Source organism: Zootoca vivipara, chromosome 6 (genome assembly GCF_965207765.1).
Source record: "Zootoca vivipara chromosome 6, rZooViv2.hap1.1, whole genome shotgun sequence".
Taxonomy (NCBI): Eukaryota; Metazoa; Chordata; class Lepidosauria; order Squamata; family Lacertidae; genus Zootoca; species Zootoca vivipara.
The window spans coordinates 77,091,939-77,110,379 of NC_142589.1; the positions used below are offsets into that span (position 1 = coordinate 77,091,939).

Consider the following 18,441-nt stretch of genomic DNA (forward strand, 5'->3'; position numbering starts at 1 on the left):
TTTCATAGAATTCTAGAGTTAGAAGCATAGCTGCCAAGTTATCCCATTTTTAAAGGGATTTTCCCTTATGCTGAATAGGCTTCCTCGCGAGAAAAGGGAAAACTTGGCAGCTATGGTTAGAAGGGGTTGCAAGGGTCATCTTGTCCAACCTCCTGCAATGCTGGAAGCTTTTACTCAACGTGGGACTTGAATCCATGACTCCAAGATTAAGAGTCTCAGAAAGATGCAATAGGGGAGTTTTTGGTTTATCAAACAGTTTAGTTTTATCTTGCTCTTTTAGTATCTTTCTTTAAAGAGCACCTTCATGGGCTGCTTGCTAAATGTGCAATCAATTAAGTGATTAGTCACCTGTCCTTAAACAAACCACTCAGCGAAAAAATATTTAATAAGCGATGAGGAACCATAAAAACAGGCTTCAACCCCTAAATGCAAGTTTTCTCGACAGTTGAATTGCCTGACTTTTTCCTGTGACCGTCATTTGCTTTAAACATTTTTAATGCAGACTCTTGTAAGTTGTTACAACCTGCCCTGGGACGACATAATAAACTTAAATCACGATACATAGGGTACAGTTGGGAAGATGAGATATCGAAGAGGCAGCTGGCCCAAGACAGAGGAATTACTAGTTACACTACCCTAGTCCATCCTGGATAGCTCAGTTGGTTAAAGGGTGGTGCTAATAATGCCAAGGTTGCAGGTTCGATTCCTGTATGCGACAGATGCTGTATGCTGAGCACTAGGGGGCAGCACTTGCATTACAGAATACTCACCAGGCAAGGAGTGAAGGAAGCCATCAGAAGAACTTGTTCAGTGTTCACAGGAAGAGCTCAACCTCCTAAGAGACATCTTCTTGCTAAGCAGAAACAGCTGCCAGCACAGAACACTGCATAGGAAACTTAAATCGGCCACCTGCAATTGACAGAGGGACAAGGGAAGCAGGCCACACCCTCAGCTGTTTGGCTCTTCTCCTTGAACCAGTTTCCATCCCAGCTGGTCTGCACAAAAGCTCCGTCACTTTAAGAACTGATGGCTGAGTTTGCTTCTTTTCCTCCTCCCTCCCCCTCCCCTTTTCCTTTTGTGTTGTGCCTTTTAGACTGAAGACAGGGTCCGCCTTTGTTTTTGTATTGACCTGTAAGCATCTCTTTGACTATAGAGGGAAGTAAAAATGCTTCAAATAAGTAGAGCTTTTCAATTCTTTTTAAAAGGGCGCCAGCCCCAACTTAGCCTTGTAGGAACAATCTACACCAAACCCCCAGGAACCCAAAACAGCCTTCCCAGTTATGGGTGTCAAAACACAGGTCCTTTTCAAAAGAACCATACACTTCAGGATATTCTACGTACATTATAGAAACAAGCACTTCAGGGGCCCAGGGCTAGTAGCAGCAGAATCAGAGGTTTGGGGGTGGGTTATTCAACTAAGTTTTACTCAAGCAGACCTACTGGAATTAATGGGTCTTAGTCATGCTCATTAATTTCTCTGGGCCTACTCTTGAGTAAAGCTTACAGTAGTTGAGTGTTGGGAGAAACAGCTGAGCCTCACATTGACATGCCTGGGATGCTATCTGCCTTCCTAGTGGAGATAAGCTTAGTGCAAGAGGTGCTCTGCATGCCAAATATCCCTTCCTGGGCAGGATCTAGCTCTGGATGTTTATGGCTAGAGGGCATTGCTTATGCCACTCCTCTTTGACAGTGAAAACTGTTGCATATCCAGCCTCCGCTCCTGAAATAGTTCTCTGCTGGGCATCACAGGCTGGTTTAGCCCTCAAATGTAGGATTCACACCCACACCTGCTACCTTTTGGGTAGAAGAAAGCAAATAGGCTTTGGTTCAGGCACGCTTCAGTGTTTACGCATCCAGGATCATCAAACAGGCTGCAAATTATCTGTCACTTGTTCAACAGAATTTGTATAGCGCTAAATTGTAAGTAAAACCTCTAAGCGGTTTAACAAAGGTGCTTGGTCTGTAGCATTTACTCTTGGGTCTGACATTTGCTTTTAAAACCCAAAACCGAGACTCTAGACCATACTTTCTCAACCTTGAGTCCCCAGGTGTTGCTGGACTACAACTCCCACCATCCCTGCTAGCTAGGGATGATGGGAGTTGTAGTCCAACAACACCTAGGCGCCCAAGATTGAGAAACGCTGGTCTAGACAGTGAGCAACATCTTTTCTCCAGCTCAACAGACAGCAGCCTCAAACAATTAGAAACTGAGTTTGGAACCTCAATGATTTTCTGTGCGGGTATTTGGTGCTAACTTTTGTCAATCCTTGGTTGACTTCCCACAACACACAGGAACTTGTTACCGGTAATAGATGGCGCTTATGTTAGCCAAGAGATCAGAGTGGGTAGGAGTTCAATTCCTCCTCCATCTCCACAATTCCAGAAAAGTAATCGTAGCTAAGCAATTTAAGCTCTGAATGAATCTCCTTCGGGGCAGAATTGCAAACAGCACCTTTCCTTTAGTTTACAACCATGACGGCTATATACCCATGTCTTATAGTTTAACGAACGGAAGCTGCAGTTCTCTGCAGGATGAATCAAGAGTGCAAATTTCAGCACTCTTCTGGGAATGATACGAGAGCAGAGGCTTACCATTGGCCCTCTAAACAGCACACTGCCACATAGACATGCATCTAGCAGATCCACGTTTAAACCAGGACCACCCAGTTCAATAGAAGGGGTTGGTGGGATCAAACAAAGGAAGGTGGCTGAAACCTGTTCCTTTGCCAGGAGTTGATATTTCCTCCTTTGGATGCCTTATAAACCATTTGCTGTATTCAATGCTGCCATCCCCTCTCTGCAAACGCAAAGGTTCCCCTACTGTGCCGAAAGACAGCTTGCAGCTAGAAACATTTTCTCCGCAAGAGACAAAGAGGCAGGAGCAAAACAAAGGATGCATGCATGTGATGTTGTGTGCCTGCATGTGTATATGGGTGCCTGCCGAGAGACATGGTTTGGAGGGAGTATTTTCTTCTTCTTTTTTTACAAGATTGGTTTATTAACTATGATACATATCACATAAGGCCTTTAAGTTTTTACACCATTCCCATTGAGACACATACAATACTCTGTAGCAAATACATGATTTTTTTCTTTAAACTCAGCAGAAAAAGGGCCTTCTTTTTTTACTTTTACTTTTTTTTGCCCAGAGCTTTCAACATTATCATGCACTAATTGGATTGGCCTGGGGAAAAAGAACCACAAATTGTTAAGAATGTCTTTTAAAAGAAGCATAAAAAGGAAATATTCTATCACCAATAACTAAAGGATGTTGTTAGGCTCCTAAAAATACAGAGAAATAAGCATTATACTTTTCTTTACATACAGATCTTTCAGTATTTCTTGTTTGTTTCTGTGAAGAGTGTTTTGGGCACATACTTAGCTGGAACTACTACACATTTTATTACCATTAATATATTTTTTTCCTTCCTCTTCTGATTCCAAAAAATTGTTAATTCAACATATATAGAGGTAATTTTACATGTGAAAATACAAGTACCGGGGGGGGGGGGGGTTATATAAGCTGAGTGCAGAAACTAAACCCAACTTTTCAGGACAAGTTTAATTCCCATACAATTTGAGAAACAAATCGGGCTTTTTTTAATGTACATGGGGGTGGGGGAGTTTTTTTATTTATTTAAACAATAACTTATGCCCTGCCTTAAACTACATTTAAAAATACAATATTTCTATCGTATTTCGATTTTACGGAACAAGGGGTGGGGAGAGTTAAACCTAACAGTTAAACTAGGACCTATGATAGAGGCAGTGGGGGAGCAGTGCTCCTCTCCTCCCCTGAACCTCTACAAAAGACTATTCAGAGTTTTAGACAGAGACAGATGTTGTGGGTTGCTGGGGGTCACTGTTTTGTCTGCAGACCAAAGCATATCCCACCGGCCAGGCATCAGAAACTGAGGAGGAGAAACCAAGACCAGGTGTACAAAAACGCTAAGTCAGGCTTAGAACATTGGCTGCTGAGTCACAAAAGTTAAGAAGGGAAAGATCCGGACAAGCAATTAAGAACAAAAAAGAATTCCCCAGTGGGGTTCCTTTAGCGAATGTAAAAATAAAAATAAAAATGCACATGCAAGTTAGCTGATAGCAGAGCCTTGGCAGCCTTGAAATGTTTGTCATTTCAACCACAGGAGCAGCTGGATCTAGTGTTTGTGTGTGTTTTGAAATGAAGGTCGAGTGGCACAAAAAATTTGCCGCTTGTCTCCCGCTTAAAATAATCATAGAACAGCAAAGCCCAGCAATCCTCTCTCCCGGGGGGGGGGGGGGGGAGAGAGAGAGAGAAGGGATACAACGGGGTAACCTTTGGCACCAAAAGTGTGGCCTTCCAAAGCAGATCCCGGTGAGTTTCCACGGAAACCCTCCAATTAGGGCAGGCGAACATTTCAGAGCAACGTTCCCTGGCCCAGCACCCTCTGGGGGTTTTGAGCAGCAGCTCCCATCAGTCCCCAGCCTGCCTGGCTGATTGGCACGGAGGTTGCAATCCAGAGAGCAACAGGCTTGGGAAGAAAGAAGAGGGCTTCAGGAGGCATGGGACAGTATTTTGCAGCCTTGGGCAGAATGCTGTCAGAGAAAGCTGGATTTACCAAGACTGCGGCTGAAAATGCCCCTACAGACTCCCAATCCTTTCGTGACTGCTCCTCCTTGCCTGTATGACAGCCCAAGCACGCATGTAGTCTCAACTGCAGAAAAAGCTGGGAATATTTGCGCACACGTGACATGATGCTGGACACCGAAGTGGGGCACTAATGCGTGCAAAGGAAATGGCACAGCTTAGGCAAAATGGGGTGTTGGGGATAGATCTCAAGTCTTTTAGCAAGTTATAACCAGTCAAAAAACAAACAAACCCCAAACCCGTCACTTGTAACCAAAGAGACTTACACAGGTAGTTTGAGTGGGAACTGGATGTCACTTATCTCTAAAAGAGAAATGACAACATGTGAAGCACTTTGCTGGGTAGATCAGCAGGGGCTGCCTGGTCTGACCCTCCCCAGGGACGTTTTAAAAAATGGCCTCTTGGTTCTGCAGTCTACATGCCTCCCACTGGGCTGCACCACCAACTTTGCTTCTCCAGCAGACTTTTAATATGACAAGAAACCTTGTGGATTGTGGAATGGTAAATCCTATGGGGAAGCCACCATCGCCCGAAAAGAATGATGGGCATTTCTCCCTGCTACATGACACATTCTGAGGAAGGGGCAGGATCGGGAAAAAGCACAACTCTTCTTACTGTGCCCCTTTCCCCTTTCGAGAGCAGCAAATGAGGGTGGAATCACAAGGCCAGATCAACAACAGTAGAGCACCAATCAGGACACTGCAACCTTTGTGCCTGCCCCGTCCAATTTTGTGTGTGCTGCTGTCTTCACAAAGCAACAGCATGTGGGTATCATCCTGCAGCAGAAAGCAATAATGAGGCTGTATCGGAAGTTTCAAGGTGCAGCAAAGCGATGGGGTTTGAGGCAGGTTAAGCCCCCCTTCATTGATCAAGATAGCAAGGAAGAGCACCCTGAATCTAAAGAGCTGTTAATAAGAGGTCCTTCAGACAGAGGTGTTTGGCATTAGGCCCTAAGAGAAGGCACAGGAAAACACACTGCATACGCAGCAGAAATCACCAACCTGTCCCAGGTAGAAAGCCTACATTATTAGTTGCAACAAGTCAAAGCTCACCCAACGCTCACAGCTCACAGCAAAACACGGCCGAAGCAAGGTGGAAGGTTGGAGGGGATCTTTCCCAGCCCTTCCATCCCCCTCCTCCCTGTGGGATTTTTCTTTAAGGTTTTGCATGCATAAAGGATGGCAAAATAGTCTGCTTTCCTTTTAACAGTCTAAACAAACCAAAAAGAGTTTGTTATTTACACAAAAGCTTCATTAACGCATGAGAATATTAAAAAAAAAACTTGTAAGGAATGCTCACAAGGGATGCTTTCAAGCACACAATCCTGACATAGATACAAATTTTAAATGTGGTTCTAAAATAAGGAGTACATAATTCAGCTTATTTATAGGAGAGAGACAGTTTGCTGAAGATTGGGCTCTGGATGCCGGAAAGAGGCGGGATAAAGGTGGAGGGTTGGTTTTTTAAAAAAAAAATTGGGGAGGACTGGGGTTTCTCTCCCCATCCTACTGAAATTAACACAAACATCCTTGAAATGCTAAAACTAGCAATAAACCACAGGTTCTGCTTTAAAGTGCGAAGAGACAGAAAGGGTGGCATAGGGGATTGCTCCCTTGTGACCTCCCGGGGTACCGTGGAAACTCCAGTTAAAACTGCCCTGTTACCAAGTAGATTCCTCCCTCTCCCCCGCCCCACAAATGCGCGCGCATACATACACACACACACACACACACACACTCTACAGGACAGTTTACCAGGCACTGCTGATGTACAGCCACCATTCATCTCAATGGTGCCTGCACAGGAAATATTGATTGGTTATCCCTAGTGGTTTCACTTCTTGCCTCTTCCTTGCACAATGCCCCCACTCCCACGATGCAAGGAAAGAAGCCGAGGTCACACAGTAGCAAAGCCGGGGGGCACTGCATGCCCAACATGCACTCCGGCTAGGAAAAGACCACAGGTTTAAGGGTTGATATGAGCATACTGTGGCTCCAGGTGTGGGAAAAGGGCAAGGGGCCGTGCACGGAGTCAGGATGCACCAAACAGCAGAGCCAGGGCAGAGAGACACACACACTGCATGGAGAGAGGAAGGGAGGGGGCAGAAGCAGCTCAGTGACAGCCTACAACGAAGGTCCAGGCTCCAGGCATGGCGATAGTGACTCGTGGCCATTTCAGGGATGCTGGAAAGGCAGCTAATTCTAGTGATTCAAAGTTGTGCCTGAAGGTTTTAAGAACCTGCCGTCAGATTTATCCTACTATCCTGTGGCGCGGTCACTCCTCAAGCCACCTTTATAATGGCAGCAAACCGCAGAAATTAGTGAACTGAACCCCCAAGGAGTGACTGGACCAGCCACTCCAGGAGACCGCAGTGGAGGGCTTTCTTCTGTTAGCCTGCCTCCTCTGACTCTGGGTTTGGACAGGGGGGTGAAATTCATTTGCACTTCCCTCCACTTCATTCCTGCACCAGCTTTTATCCTTTAAAATGTTTCCACCAGCAACATTTTTTTTAAAAAAAAAACACCATTGTTCTAGCCACACCACTTGCTCCCAACCCCATACGGCCCACATACACTCGCGCACAAAGATTAACAACAGTGTTTCTGTCAACATAGTGTTCTAGAGGAATTAAATCCCAAGTCAGACAGCACATCATCGTTTGTGTTTGCAAAAGACAAACACACACACACACACACATGCCCTTGCCTCACACTCTCCCTTCAATTAAGTGCAAACACCAATATTTTGCGTGAGGCGGAAAAGTGTGGGTGTGTTTGTAGTGTGAGAGATATGTTAATGATTTGTCAAATAAAGACAGCAGAACCAGCCAGACCAAACCTGGACTGCCCTCACCCCACCTTGCCAGGGAGCCTCTGCCACACACAAATTCTCTGCTCAAGTAAAAAGGAGCCATTGTCCCAAACTACTACTTTGCCAGATTAAAAACAACCCAACCAGTGGATGGTGGAGATGTTTTCATTTCTTCTAATGTTCCTCGTCATTTGTTTGTTTTCAAGGTTAGTTCCTTCCCCCTTTACGATTGGCCGATACTTTAAAGTCAGGAGAAATTTACATTCCACCTTTGCCAAAACATAAAAAGCCTCTCTTTCAGATGTGTTGGTCCAGACCTTCTGAGCAGCTATGCTGGGATGGTGAGAGTTGGTCTAAGGTGAAATGGTGGTCTCCCCCAAAGAGGTGAGGAGGTGCCCAGCAGTGCAGAACAGGCCCTTGGTTGCAGCTCGTGGAATGTGTTTGGAGGTGGGGGCTCCACAACTCGCCAGGCTCTAGCAGGTCTTCTCTGTCTGTGCACAGGAGAAATCCCCAAACACTCATCCAAAGCCACCCACCCAGCTGATCGTGGCAGTGTTCACGTGAGTTCCACAGGTTTGCTCCGGTCGGAACTGATCAGATCCAGCATTCAAAGCGAGGTCCGGACCCCTCCTGCTCAAAGGAATGTCTGATGTCATCCTTGACGCAGCAGGCCCTTCCGTGCCAGGCACTGAGGCAGAACCAAGGCGTCACATGTGTCCAATACTCCAGCTCGCCCCTGCCCTATCAGGCCGCTGAAGTTTGCCCAGCTGAATTTTGCAACCAAGTGGCAGGGGAGGGGGAGGGGGGGAGGGCGACAGATGACGGGGTTGAGTTTCCAGTCTCTGTTCCGCGTGAAAGAACAGGAGGAGACCTCGATGTCCTCTTGTGCCCAAGGTTCACAGTGTGTGCTGCTCAGCCTGAAGCTGTGGGGCAAGAAGGGGCTGGAGGGGAGACTGCGGCGAGGGGGGAGGAGGAGTCTGTGGAGGGGACGGCTGGGCCATCACAGGTGTGGAGGACAGGAAAGGCGTGCTGGCAGGAATGGCGGAGGGAGAGCTGGGCATGGCTCCAGGAGGCTCAATGATGGGCCGATTGTAGAAAAAGAAAGGGCATTGATGGATGAAGAGTTCTATGATTGTCTGATAAATACGAGTAGCAGTGAGAGCATCCATGGTGCTGAAGTCGGGCCTCATCAAGGTAGGCCAGAAGCAGATGGAGAGGTTTTCGCTTGTCATCAGGTTGGTTTTGTTGTTGTGGCTTACTCTGCAAGACACGGGAGACACCACCACACAAGGTTAGCAAGGCCTGCTCAAAACCACAGGGGAGCTGTGGGCTACTATGCAAAGCGGAAGGCACACTCTACGCTTCCTGAAGCAGGGACAGAAGGGTCTAGGTGGCAGCTGCGCACATCAGGGGCTAGTTGTGGGGCAGGCTAACTCTCGACCCAGCCTGCTGCTGCAGGACAACTGTCTTCCCGGCTGCATGTGTGTCTCCTGGTATCTCAGTTATGCTCTTATATTACTGCACATATATAGGAAGGCAAGGAAAACACAGCAGCAAGAAGTGTGGACAGGAGGGACAGTTATTGGAGCAATGCAGGGGCAGGGGGAGAGATGAGACAGGGTTGGTTGAAGGTGACAGGTAGATTTGCTGCAGCTGGCAAACTAAGAGGGTCCTAAACATGAATTACTTTTTACTCATGCCAGTCAGAACGGTTTAAAAAAAATGACAATGAGATTATTTTGCCTCCTTTCTTTCTAAGAGTAGAACAGGGCTCAATACAAAATCACTCCAGGTTAATGCACCCAGAACTGAAACACTCTTAGATTAAAACAGGACTCCAAAGATACACTCAAAGCTATACAAGAAGAGCAGAAAACCTCAAAATCCTTTAGTCATCTTGTTTTCCCCGAACTAGTGAGCTGTCAAGAGCGCTGCCAAGAACACACCTTCAAGTGTTATAGGGCCACGACAATCTATATCAGTGGCTGTGAGAACCGAACCAAAGGGCTGGTGGTGATTTGGGCTCATTAACTGGGGCTCTTAAGAGTGCAGCCTTGTGAATATGACCTCTGAAAAGCAGCAAATGCCCCCTGGCCATGGCTAATGAAACTGGGGAGACAGCAGGCCTAATACAACCTCTGCCAGAGCACGGCTGCCAATTTCTGGAGGAGCAGGATTTACCAAACTTAATGAGACCCCTGATAAATGGAGGCTTGCTTAATTGGGAGAAACGTCAGGGAACAGATTCTCTTCAGGCAGGCTCCACTGCCCCATTGTGGCTGTGAAATGACCCAACATTAGCTTTACACAGCTCCAGTGCTTGTTAAGAAACCAACAGCTAAAACTAAGGTGAGACCCCCCCCCCCCACTTCAATCTCAGAGGGACAGAAAAAACATGCGTTGAACATACTTGCTCAAGTGAGAGATAACGTATTTGAAGACCTCATAGTTCTCCTTGGGAAATTTCTTCAGCACCTCTTTAAGTGCATGCAACTTCTGCTCTCTGTCATTGATCTCTGTTTAAAGGGGAAACAGACCAGAATTCACAATTTTACAAGGTGCGAGCAGGCATTCATGATCTCCAACTATCCAAATGCAAACTCAAAAAGCCTGCAACTGATGTTTAAGGAGTAAATGCAGGAAAACAAATCCCACAAACCCAACCACCACTACCACCAAGGCACCCAACAGTCCTTTGTATCCATCAAACCCAAAGAGCGCAGAGGGATTCATGGTAGAGGATCACAGCTGATTTGCAGGTCATTAAAATAATTTCCTTTTATTTTACCATGACAGGTACCAGACCACATTCAGTTATGCCAAGTTGCATTTCTTCTGCAACAGTCTCCATTTGCAATTGCTATCTTCATATTAAGTTTGAACAAAGTTATTCATATTTGGGGCTGATAACTGCTGGGGAGTTAAAATACAATGAAGCTGATGTTCCTTCTCATTGCCTCAGTTTATAAGCAGCTCTAGAAACTAAGGCTAGAAACTTACATTTTTTTTAAAAAAAAGAAAGAAATGAAAGATGAAATAATCAGGGTATTAACCAAGGCCCACAGGGCTAATACTCATTCCTATTCTAAAGAGAGACTCTTTTAACATTAAACCGTTTGACAGGTCAATCTTTTTTAATGTTTTCCTTCAAGATCCAAATACTAGTAAGAAAATCTCTGCTTCCTGTTTGGTTTCCATTGTGGAATCATAAGTATGTCAATCTCCTACACAGGTAGCAAACTTTCCTACAAAGGCCTTGGTTCTCTTATGATATGCAAGCATCACAGGGGTAAATCTAACAGCCGAGCAATTTACTTGAAAAGAGAATATTATTACTTTTATACATCACAATGCCACAATAAGAAAGGGGCAAACACCATCTCTCAGAAATCCTCTGGGAATTACTTCTAAAACAAAGGGCCCCAAACCTCACACTACTTCCGACAGACTAAAGCAAGCTCAGTACAAAGTCTTTCCCAAACTGACCACGTCTGAAATGGACAGAAGAAACATTTCAGACCCAAGGCAGTGTCTTAGATTTGCACCAAACTGAGTCCTGCAGAAGCACAAAGTTGCTTTTCAAAGTATTTATGTGACGGAAATGTGACTCTTCGGTCTTGTGGCTTTTTCTACCCCACTTTTTTAAAAAAATCAGAAGAGCAGCTCTATGTTAAACCTGATTTCACAAGAGAAATCTCTGCAGTGGGAAGCCATGCGGGATTGCCCAGGCTTTGCTTGTGTTAAATTCAAATGAGGGAAACACCTCTAGAATGCACATACGTATTGTTAGCTTACTAATCTGGTGCTGAGGCATGCTTTGATCAATTGTTGAATTTTGCACACTTTTTGCTCATTTTGTATCATGTGGGTTTTAACTGTATTTGTTAAACTGCTTGTTTATTACTGCATTGTTTTTTTTTATTACTGTATTTGATGGTTCTACTGTGAAAACCACTCTGGGTTGGACACTTAATAGCTGAGCCAATTTGCTTCAAAGTGTGTTGTTAATTAACCGAGCATGTTGTGAAACAGAACCAAATAGGGTAGAAATATCTGTTTTTGTCACGTGGAATCATCCAGTCAGAAGGCATCCATGTTATGGAAACTTAATTCATATTTTTATAGCGAAATACAGTCATAGGCCACTATTTACACCAATGAACACATCCAGTAGAGACCTGTGACACACCTGCTACCTCAATCCATACAATTGCTGACCTTAACAATATTAGCAAAGGCTTATATATGTGCTAAAAGGTTTAAATAACGTACATCCTGCTATTCCCAAACATGTTCAAAGCAGGCTACCAAATGTCCCAGCAAGCTCATTTTATCGTGTTATCAAAATGTTCCAAATAGTCTTGAAAAGGCATTCATCAGGCAGGCTATTTTTGGGGTGGGGTCAATTTTTGAAATATACCACTCATCTCAAAGGGGCACGCACAGGAGAATTTATATGTGGATTAGCTCCTCATTTCAGAGTTGTTGCCTTTCTGCTCTGAAGCCCTTCACGCAGTGTCTAAAATACAGCTACCACACCTCAGGTTTTAAATCAGTGCAAACCAGGGATGTGAAACCTGTGTCCCTCCAGATGTTGTTGCACTACTACTCCTATTGTCCCTGACCACTGCCCATGCTGGCTGCAGGGTCTGATGGGAGTTGGAGTCCCAACACATCCGGAGAGCCACCCCTTGTGTAAACGGATATGTGACAAAAATCAAGTGACAGCCATTTCTTCTTAAGAATGGTAAAAAAGGGAAAGAAATCCATAAGGTGCTGCTTTAGGCATTCACACACACAATGGAACTCTTCCATGCTATTTTATTTTCTCACTCTAGATGTCGCCATGGCAAGGCTCACATCAATTCACTAAATCCCCTTAGGGAGCAAGCATTCTTTTAAAAGGAAATATTTTAAATAGCTCTGTCAGAAATAGTGAACTATAGTTCTTCAGGAGAAAAAAAATATTTTGGTCAAGTTTAAAGCCGATCCACTACCCCCCCCCCCCGAAAAAAGCATAATTTGTGCATGCAACTCAGAAAGAACCACAGCATTACACCTGATTATGAAATAGGAACATGAAAGAGAAATTAGTTTTTAAATAGCACACTCACTGATGGCATCAGAGTGCAGCAGTCAAGAGTGGTCCTCCAAGGATTTTGTACTCACTGCACTGGGAGGTACAGGACTTAAACTCAAAGGAAATTCTGCAACTCCATCAGCCTAGTTTCTTAAAATGTAGACCCTGAGTCTTTTCCCCGCATCATCTGTGATTTTCCCCTCCCTTTTAAGGTGGCAGCCTATTAAGTATTGCCAATATTTTATTAACAAGAGCATCCCATAATACATCACAGTCTAAAGAATAGAAGACTGGTGAGCAAAAAGGATGCATAAATAGGACAGCAAGAGTCTTCAGAACCATTTCCTATCACACTTGCCATAAACACCCATGATGTTGGCAACATCACAGAAGTGAAATAAGATGGAGAAATATGGAATTAAAACCTGTGCACATGAGTCAGCAGCTATGAACATGGGTTCCCAAACAGAAGGAATGCCAAATCTGACGCTAAGTGAGAAATGTGGAGGAAGATTAAAAGGCTTTCTAATACGGGGAAAACAGTGCTTTTCATCACCAACTGTTGCGTACTCACTGTGGGCCTCCACCAGTTCATTCTGCATGTTGTAAGGTACCAAAGGGTCAGGCAGTTCTGAGAAAAAGCTCTTCATGGCTCCAGCTACGGCATTCACAGTGAAGTCCTTCTCTACAAGGTCCAGATTGTGATCTACAAGGAGCAAATTTAATGGTTACACCTTGCAAAGTGCTGCCACAGAGGCGCACACATTTCTGAGATTTGTTACAAGTATCAGATCAATTAATTAGTGAAAGAGGATGGTCCTTGGTATTGCGAGACTACTTACCTGGGAATTATGTCAACTAGTGTAGTACAGCAGAGATACATTTATCTGTGTTCGTAGGTTAGGACTTGGACTAGGTGAGACATCTAGAACTTCCAGCAACTGCGTATTGAGTGCACACAAACTCAGGTACTGTTGTGATAGTCAATGACGGCACACCACTTAACATTTTAGATTTGCAACCATATGACTAGGAGAATAAACACAGAGACTTGCATTCCTCTGCATGTTGTGCAGAGATCCAGAAACACACATAAGCATAGTTCTAAGATGCTTTGCTCCATCCCACATAAAAGAAAATGGACAAGACTTACCTTGATCAAACTGCCGCTGTAAACTTTCCATCTCAGACTTGTTTCCACTCACCCGATAGATACCTTCAGTACCCAACCCTGAAAGAGAAAAAAATTGCGCTGGATCAAAAATGTGGACCTAAAGGCAACATTCAACAGAGAAGAAATGTGTTGAGGAATAGAAAATGTTTCCCTCAAGAAAATAAAATTGTGCAAATGCACCCCAGCCACATGAGGCCTCCCCCTTGCTGAAGAGTCCGGAATATGTCTAGTGCCTGGTTGGAGATCACATGTACACCACCTTGGGTTCCATAATGGAAAAGGGGGGGGGATATAAACATAAGGAACATGTCAGATGGGGCACACAACACAGATGCCTTTTATTTTCTCTCAGTACAATAATTTGTTAAAAGGAAGGTACGGGTAGAATTCCAGAAGTAACAGAACTCTACACACAATGCAAGGAAGAAGAAAAAAGAGCTAGAATTGTGGTCTGCACAATCTCCCTTTCTACTCTTCCCTTGTCACACCCCAAGCAGCTCTAACATCTTAAAAAGTGATGTTATGAGAACCACTTTCAAGAAAAACAAGACAAATATAATGAACAGAACTCTGTGCAAGAAAATCTAAAAATTTCCCATCTATTACCGTAATCTGAATCTGGAGTGAAGAGGATTTATTCAGAGCACAGGTCATCAATCGCACAGCTTAAAAGCTCTTAATTGCTACAGAGGCTGCCTGTATAGGGACCTCATTTCATAGAAAGCAATTCACCTCATCAGGGAGGGAAACTGGGTTAATGGGCCAACCCAGAGGGCTGTATAATTCCAAGCCTGGAACAAAAGAGCCACTGTGCCCATGGATGGGGAGAGGGAAAGTAGCAGCTGCCACTGCTGCCATTTGTCTTCCCACTGCCTGGAATCCAAACAAACTTGTCAATGGACAATGCAGGATAGATTAAACACGCAAAGTACCTGTTCTGCCTGCTCAGAAGCAGCCCTCACAGGCAAGGTAAGGTGACATCTGAGTAGAATAATAGAATTTTGGAGTTGGAAGGGACCCCGAGGGTCATCTAGACCAACCCACTGCAATGCAGGAATTCTGCACCCACAGCCGTCCTCAGTGGGCTTGAACCACCAACCTTCTGGGTAACAGCCAGATGCACTGACCCACTGCACCACAGGAGGGTGCCATTAAGGACAGCTGAGTGGGAGATTCTGCAAATGCTTGCACAAATGAGCTTCTAGTGGGTTGTGCCATTCAGAAATTTCCTGCCTCAGGCATGACTATCTTTTGAGCCAGCTTCACTAGAATAAAATGCAACAGCATTTCTCAAATCATTTCCCCCCTTCCCACTTAAACTCCTAGACTTGAGTGTGGCCACACTGCACAGCAAAGGCTCCATCAACAGGAACTCCTAGGCTCCTCCAGTTCGGTTGTGCATCCCAAGACACACCACATATTGCTACATTACTTGCAGCTGCTTTGTGGATCCTTGTCATTAGGACGTCTCAGAGCGCACCATTAACGCCTCTCTGCGACAAAAGGGAGCTAGTTAAGCAACAGCCCACGATGGTTGCTGGTTCCATTTTCCTACGTGGTGCCCACCCCCCACCCCGCAGAAAATCAAAAGGCAAGTGTGTAAACTAGGAGGAGAAGAAAAGAACCAGAAAGAGACATGAAGGGCTGTTTGAACGCCCTAACGCAGTCATTAAGCCTCTGCAAGCTCTGCGCTCTAGTTAGCAAGCTTGACCCCAAATGCTCCCTGATGCACCACACCGAACAAAGCTAGCCTCGTTTCTGTGGAGGGGACATGGGTGCTGCGGAAATATGATGTACTCGCACTACACAAAGCGATCAAAATGAGACATGACAGCAATTTTTGTCCGTAAGAGTCAGGCTATGCGAAGGTGTACATAGCAAACAAGACACACCTTGGGGCAGAAAGGTCTGCAAGATGGCTTTACAATAAACACCCAATTAATGCTGCGTCCTTCTGCCCACCCACCCCTTCCTGAAATGTTAAGAGAGATTCTCATGGAAACGCATTCGCTCTATTCCTTCTCTCCACGATCAGTTACACACAGGCAGCAACAGCAAGACATCAATCACCACTGAGTTGAGAGGAGAGGCAAAAGCCAGAGACAGCTAACAAACCATACAGCAAACCAAGATCAACGCAAGGCGATTGTAGAAGGCGCTCAACACACAGAAAAGAAGCAGTGTTTAATAACAGGCTCAATATTTCCTGCAATCCACTTCCATGTTTATGTTACAAAATCCTGTTTTACACCCACCCGGTCACACGCAAAAGTAGGCAGGATTCATACACTAACATGTGAGCTAATATAATAGGCTTGTGTATGTGCCAAAACAAAGAAAGGAAGAACGAGCAGTGACTTTGCAGAACGCAAACAGCAAAGCATGGGCTGCCAGGTATATTTGAGAACATCAAACCACACCAAGCCCAACTCAAAAGTAGGTCTAGCACATGCAAGCAGTTGAAATGGCAACTGCAGCCCTTGTTCCACTCTCTAGGGACCAAAATGACACATTTTGCAGGCAATCTGTGACCCAGTTTCTCAATCTTTCACTTTTACTTGGAAGCAGGGAAATCTGAACGGGACCCAGTGGGGGCAACAGCACCTGGGGAAAGGGGGAAATTCTGATAAGGGAAATGGCGTGGGGTTGTTAATCTTCTCCTTCCCCTAACATCACTGCTCATTTCTACTTTGGAGCCCCATCATGCAGTTGCTTTTAAGAATGTGCCCTTTGGCTCTCACACATCTTTCTGCTAGTACCGTGTTTCTCCGAAAATAAGACACCATCTTATATTTATTTTTCCTATAAAAAACCAAAACACTATGGCTTATTTTCAGGGGATGTCTTATTTTTTCCCTCCTCCTCCTGCCGCGGCCGGCATTGCTGCTGTGCCTATCACTATGTCTTATTTTGGGGGATGGCTTATATTCCTTGAATGCTTAAAAATCCTGCTATGGCTTATTTTATGGCTACGTCTTAAAATAGGGGAAACAGGGTACCACTGCATGAAATTGAAGATGCTCAGAACTGCTATTTACCAAACAAGAGAAGTAAGGATATTAGGTTAACTGCTAAATGCGGGGAGAAATAGATGCTAATATTGGGTTGGATCCAGACTTAGTCCCCTGGATGTCAATGGGTCTAATTCTAAGCATGACTAAGACCAGCTCCAACCCTTCATTTTTCATCAATTGCCTACCTCCATCTGGGTGGAGTCAAATTATATATATTGCACAGACATACATACCCACACTACAAGTACAATTTTGTCTGAATAGGGCTAACATGTCTGGCTTATCCACTGATTCAGAGGTCAACTTTCTTCACTATTGGCTTGTGACCTCTGATCATTCATTGTCAGTAGCCTAGCAATTTGAGATTCAATATTCCAGTTGCAGCCACAAGCAACCTTCCCACCAGGATTTTCAGAAACTCAACTGAAAATAAAAGTCTCCCCCACAGGATAGCAAAACAGTTTTGCAATTTTTGTTCAGCTATGAATAAATCTAAATGTGGGGATGATCAAATTTGTTATACGCAGAACAGGAAGAGGGTAAGAAGACTTGGAATGGTCGGAAAACTCTTAATCCTATACAGTATGTTAAAAAGATACTAGGTTCATAGCTGAGAAATTTTATGAGAAAATGCACCCGGCTGGATAAGGAGTAGATGACTAGATCTTCACTTTTGTATTTTCAGTATTTTAGAACTCAACTGGCAGCAGAAACCCAAGTCTCCAGGCCCACAAAAATCCCAGGAACACATTGCTACCTGTCACAGCTGCACTTCTAGATATAACAAATATAAATACTGAAGGCACTTCAGAGTAACCAGAAGGTGTAAGGGCTGAGCGCTTGCCCAAAGTTCCTCAAGGGAGACAGAATTTCAGAGGCTGAGAAAAGTATCTGTGCTTTAGGGATTTCTCTACTAGCTTGGGAAAACCTAGGTACACATTGTCACCATGGATCTCTTTTTTCAAGGAGATGGGCTAGAGTCTTCTTAAACTATTTAACAGCAACAGCAACAGATTTCTCCAAATACGAACTTAATGCTGTGTTTATAGACTCAACAGTCATTTTCTTGCAACTATAGAAACACTATAAAACACATTAAAACACTTTAAAATTTTAAAAAATGATGCTGTTAAGGTGCTACACCCAATATGGCAGCAAGTTTGGAAAACTCAGCAATGGCCAGAGGATTGGAGAAGATCAGTCTACATCCCAATTCCAAAGAAGGGCAGTGCCAAAGAATGCTCCAACTACCGCACAATTGCGCTCATTTCACACGCTAGCAAGGTTATGCTTAAAATTCTACAAGGCAGGCTTAGGCAGTATGTGGACCGAGAACTCCCAGAAGTGCAAGCTGGATTTCGAAAGGGCAGAGGAACCAGAGACCAAATAGCAAACATGCGCTGGATTATGGAGAAAGCTAGAGAGTTCCAGAAAAACGTCTACTTCTGCTTCATTGACTATGCAAAAGCCTTTGACTGTGTCGACCACAGCAAACTATGGCAAGTTCTTAAAGAAATGGGAGTGCCTGATCACCTCATCTGTCTCCTGAGAAATCTCTATGTGGGACAAGAAGCTACAGTTAGAACTGGATATGGAACAACTGATTGGTTCAAAATTGGGAAAGGAGTACGACAAGGTTGTATATTGTCTCCCAGCTTATTTAACTTATATGCAGAATTCATCATGCAAAAGGCTGGACTAGATGAATCCCAAGCCGGAATTAAGATTGTCGGAA

General features: G+C 44.5%; 1 protein-coding gene across 1 annotated transcript in view; it reads right to left on the reverse strand.

The window, feature by feature from the left end:
* Positions 1-2,966: 2,966 nt before the first annotated feature.
* Positions 2,967-18,441, reverse strand: part of ARHGAP35 (Rho GTPase activating protein 35) — a 96,166-nt gene continuing 80,691 nt past the window's right edge. Inside the window, exons 4-7 of the mRNA XM_035120790.3 lie at positions 13,672-13,749; positions 13,093-13,224; positions 9,849-9,954; positions 2,967-8,698 (exon numbers count right to left, since the gene is read on the reverse strand). Of these exons, the coding sequence (XP_034976681.1) occupies positions 8,335-8,698; positions 9,849-9,954; positions 13,093-13,224; positions 13,672-13,749 (680 nt within the window). The 3' untranslated portion in view covers positions 2,967-8,334. The remainder of the gene's footprint in view (positions 8,699-9,848; positions 9,955-13,092; positions 13,225-13,671; positions 13,750-18,441) is intronic.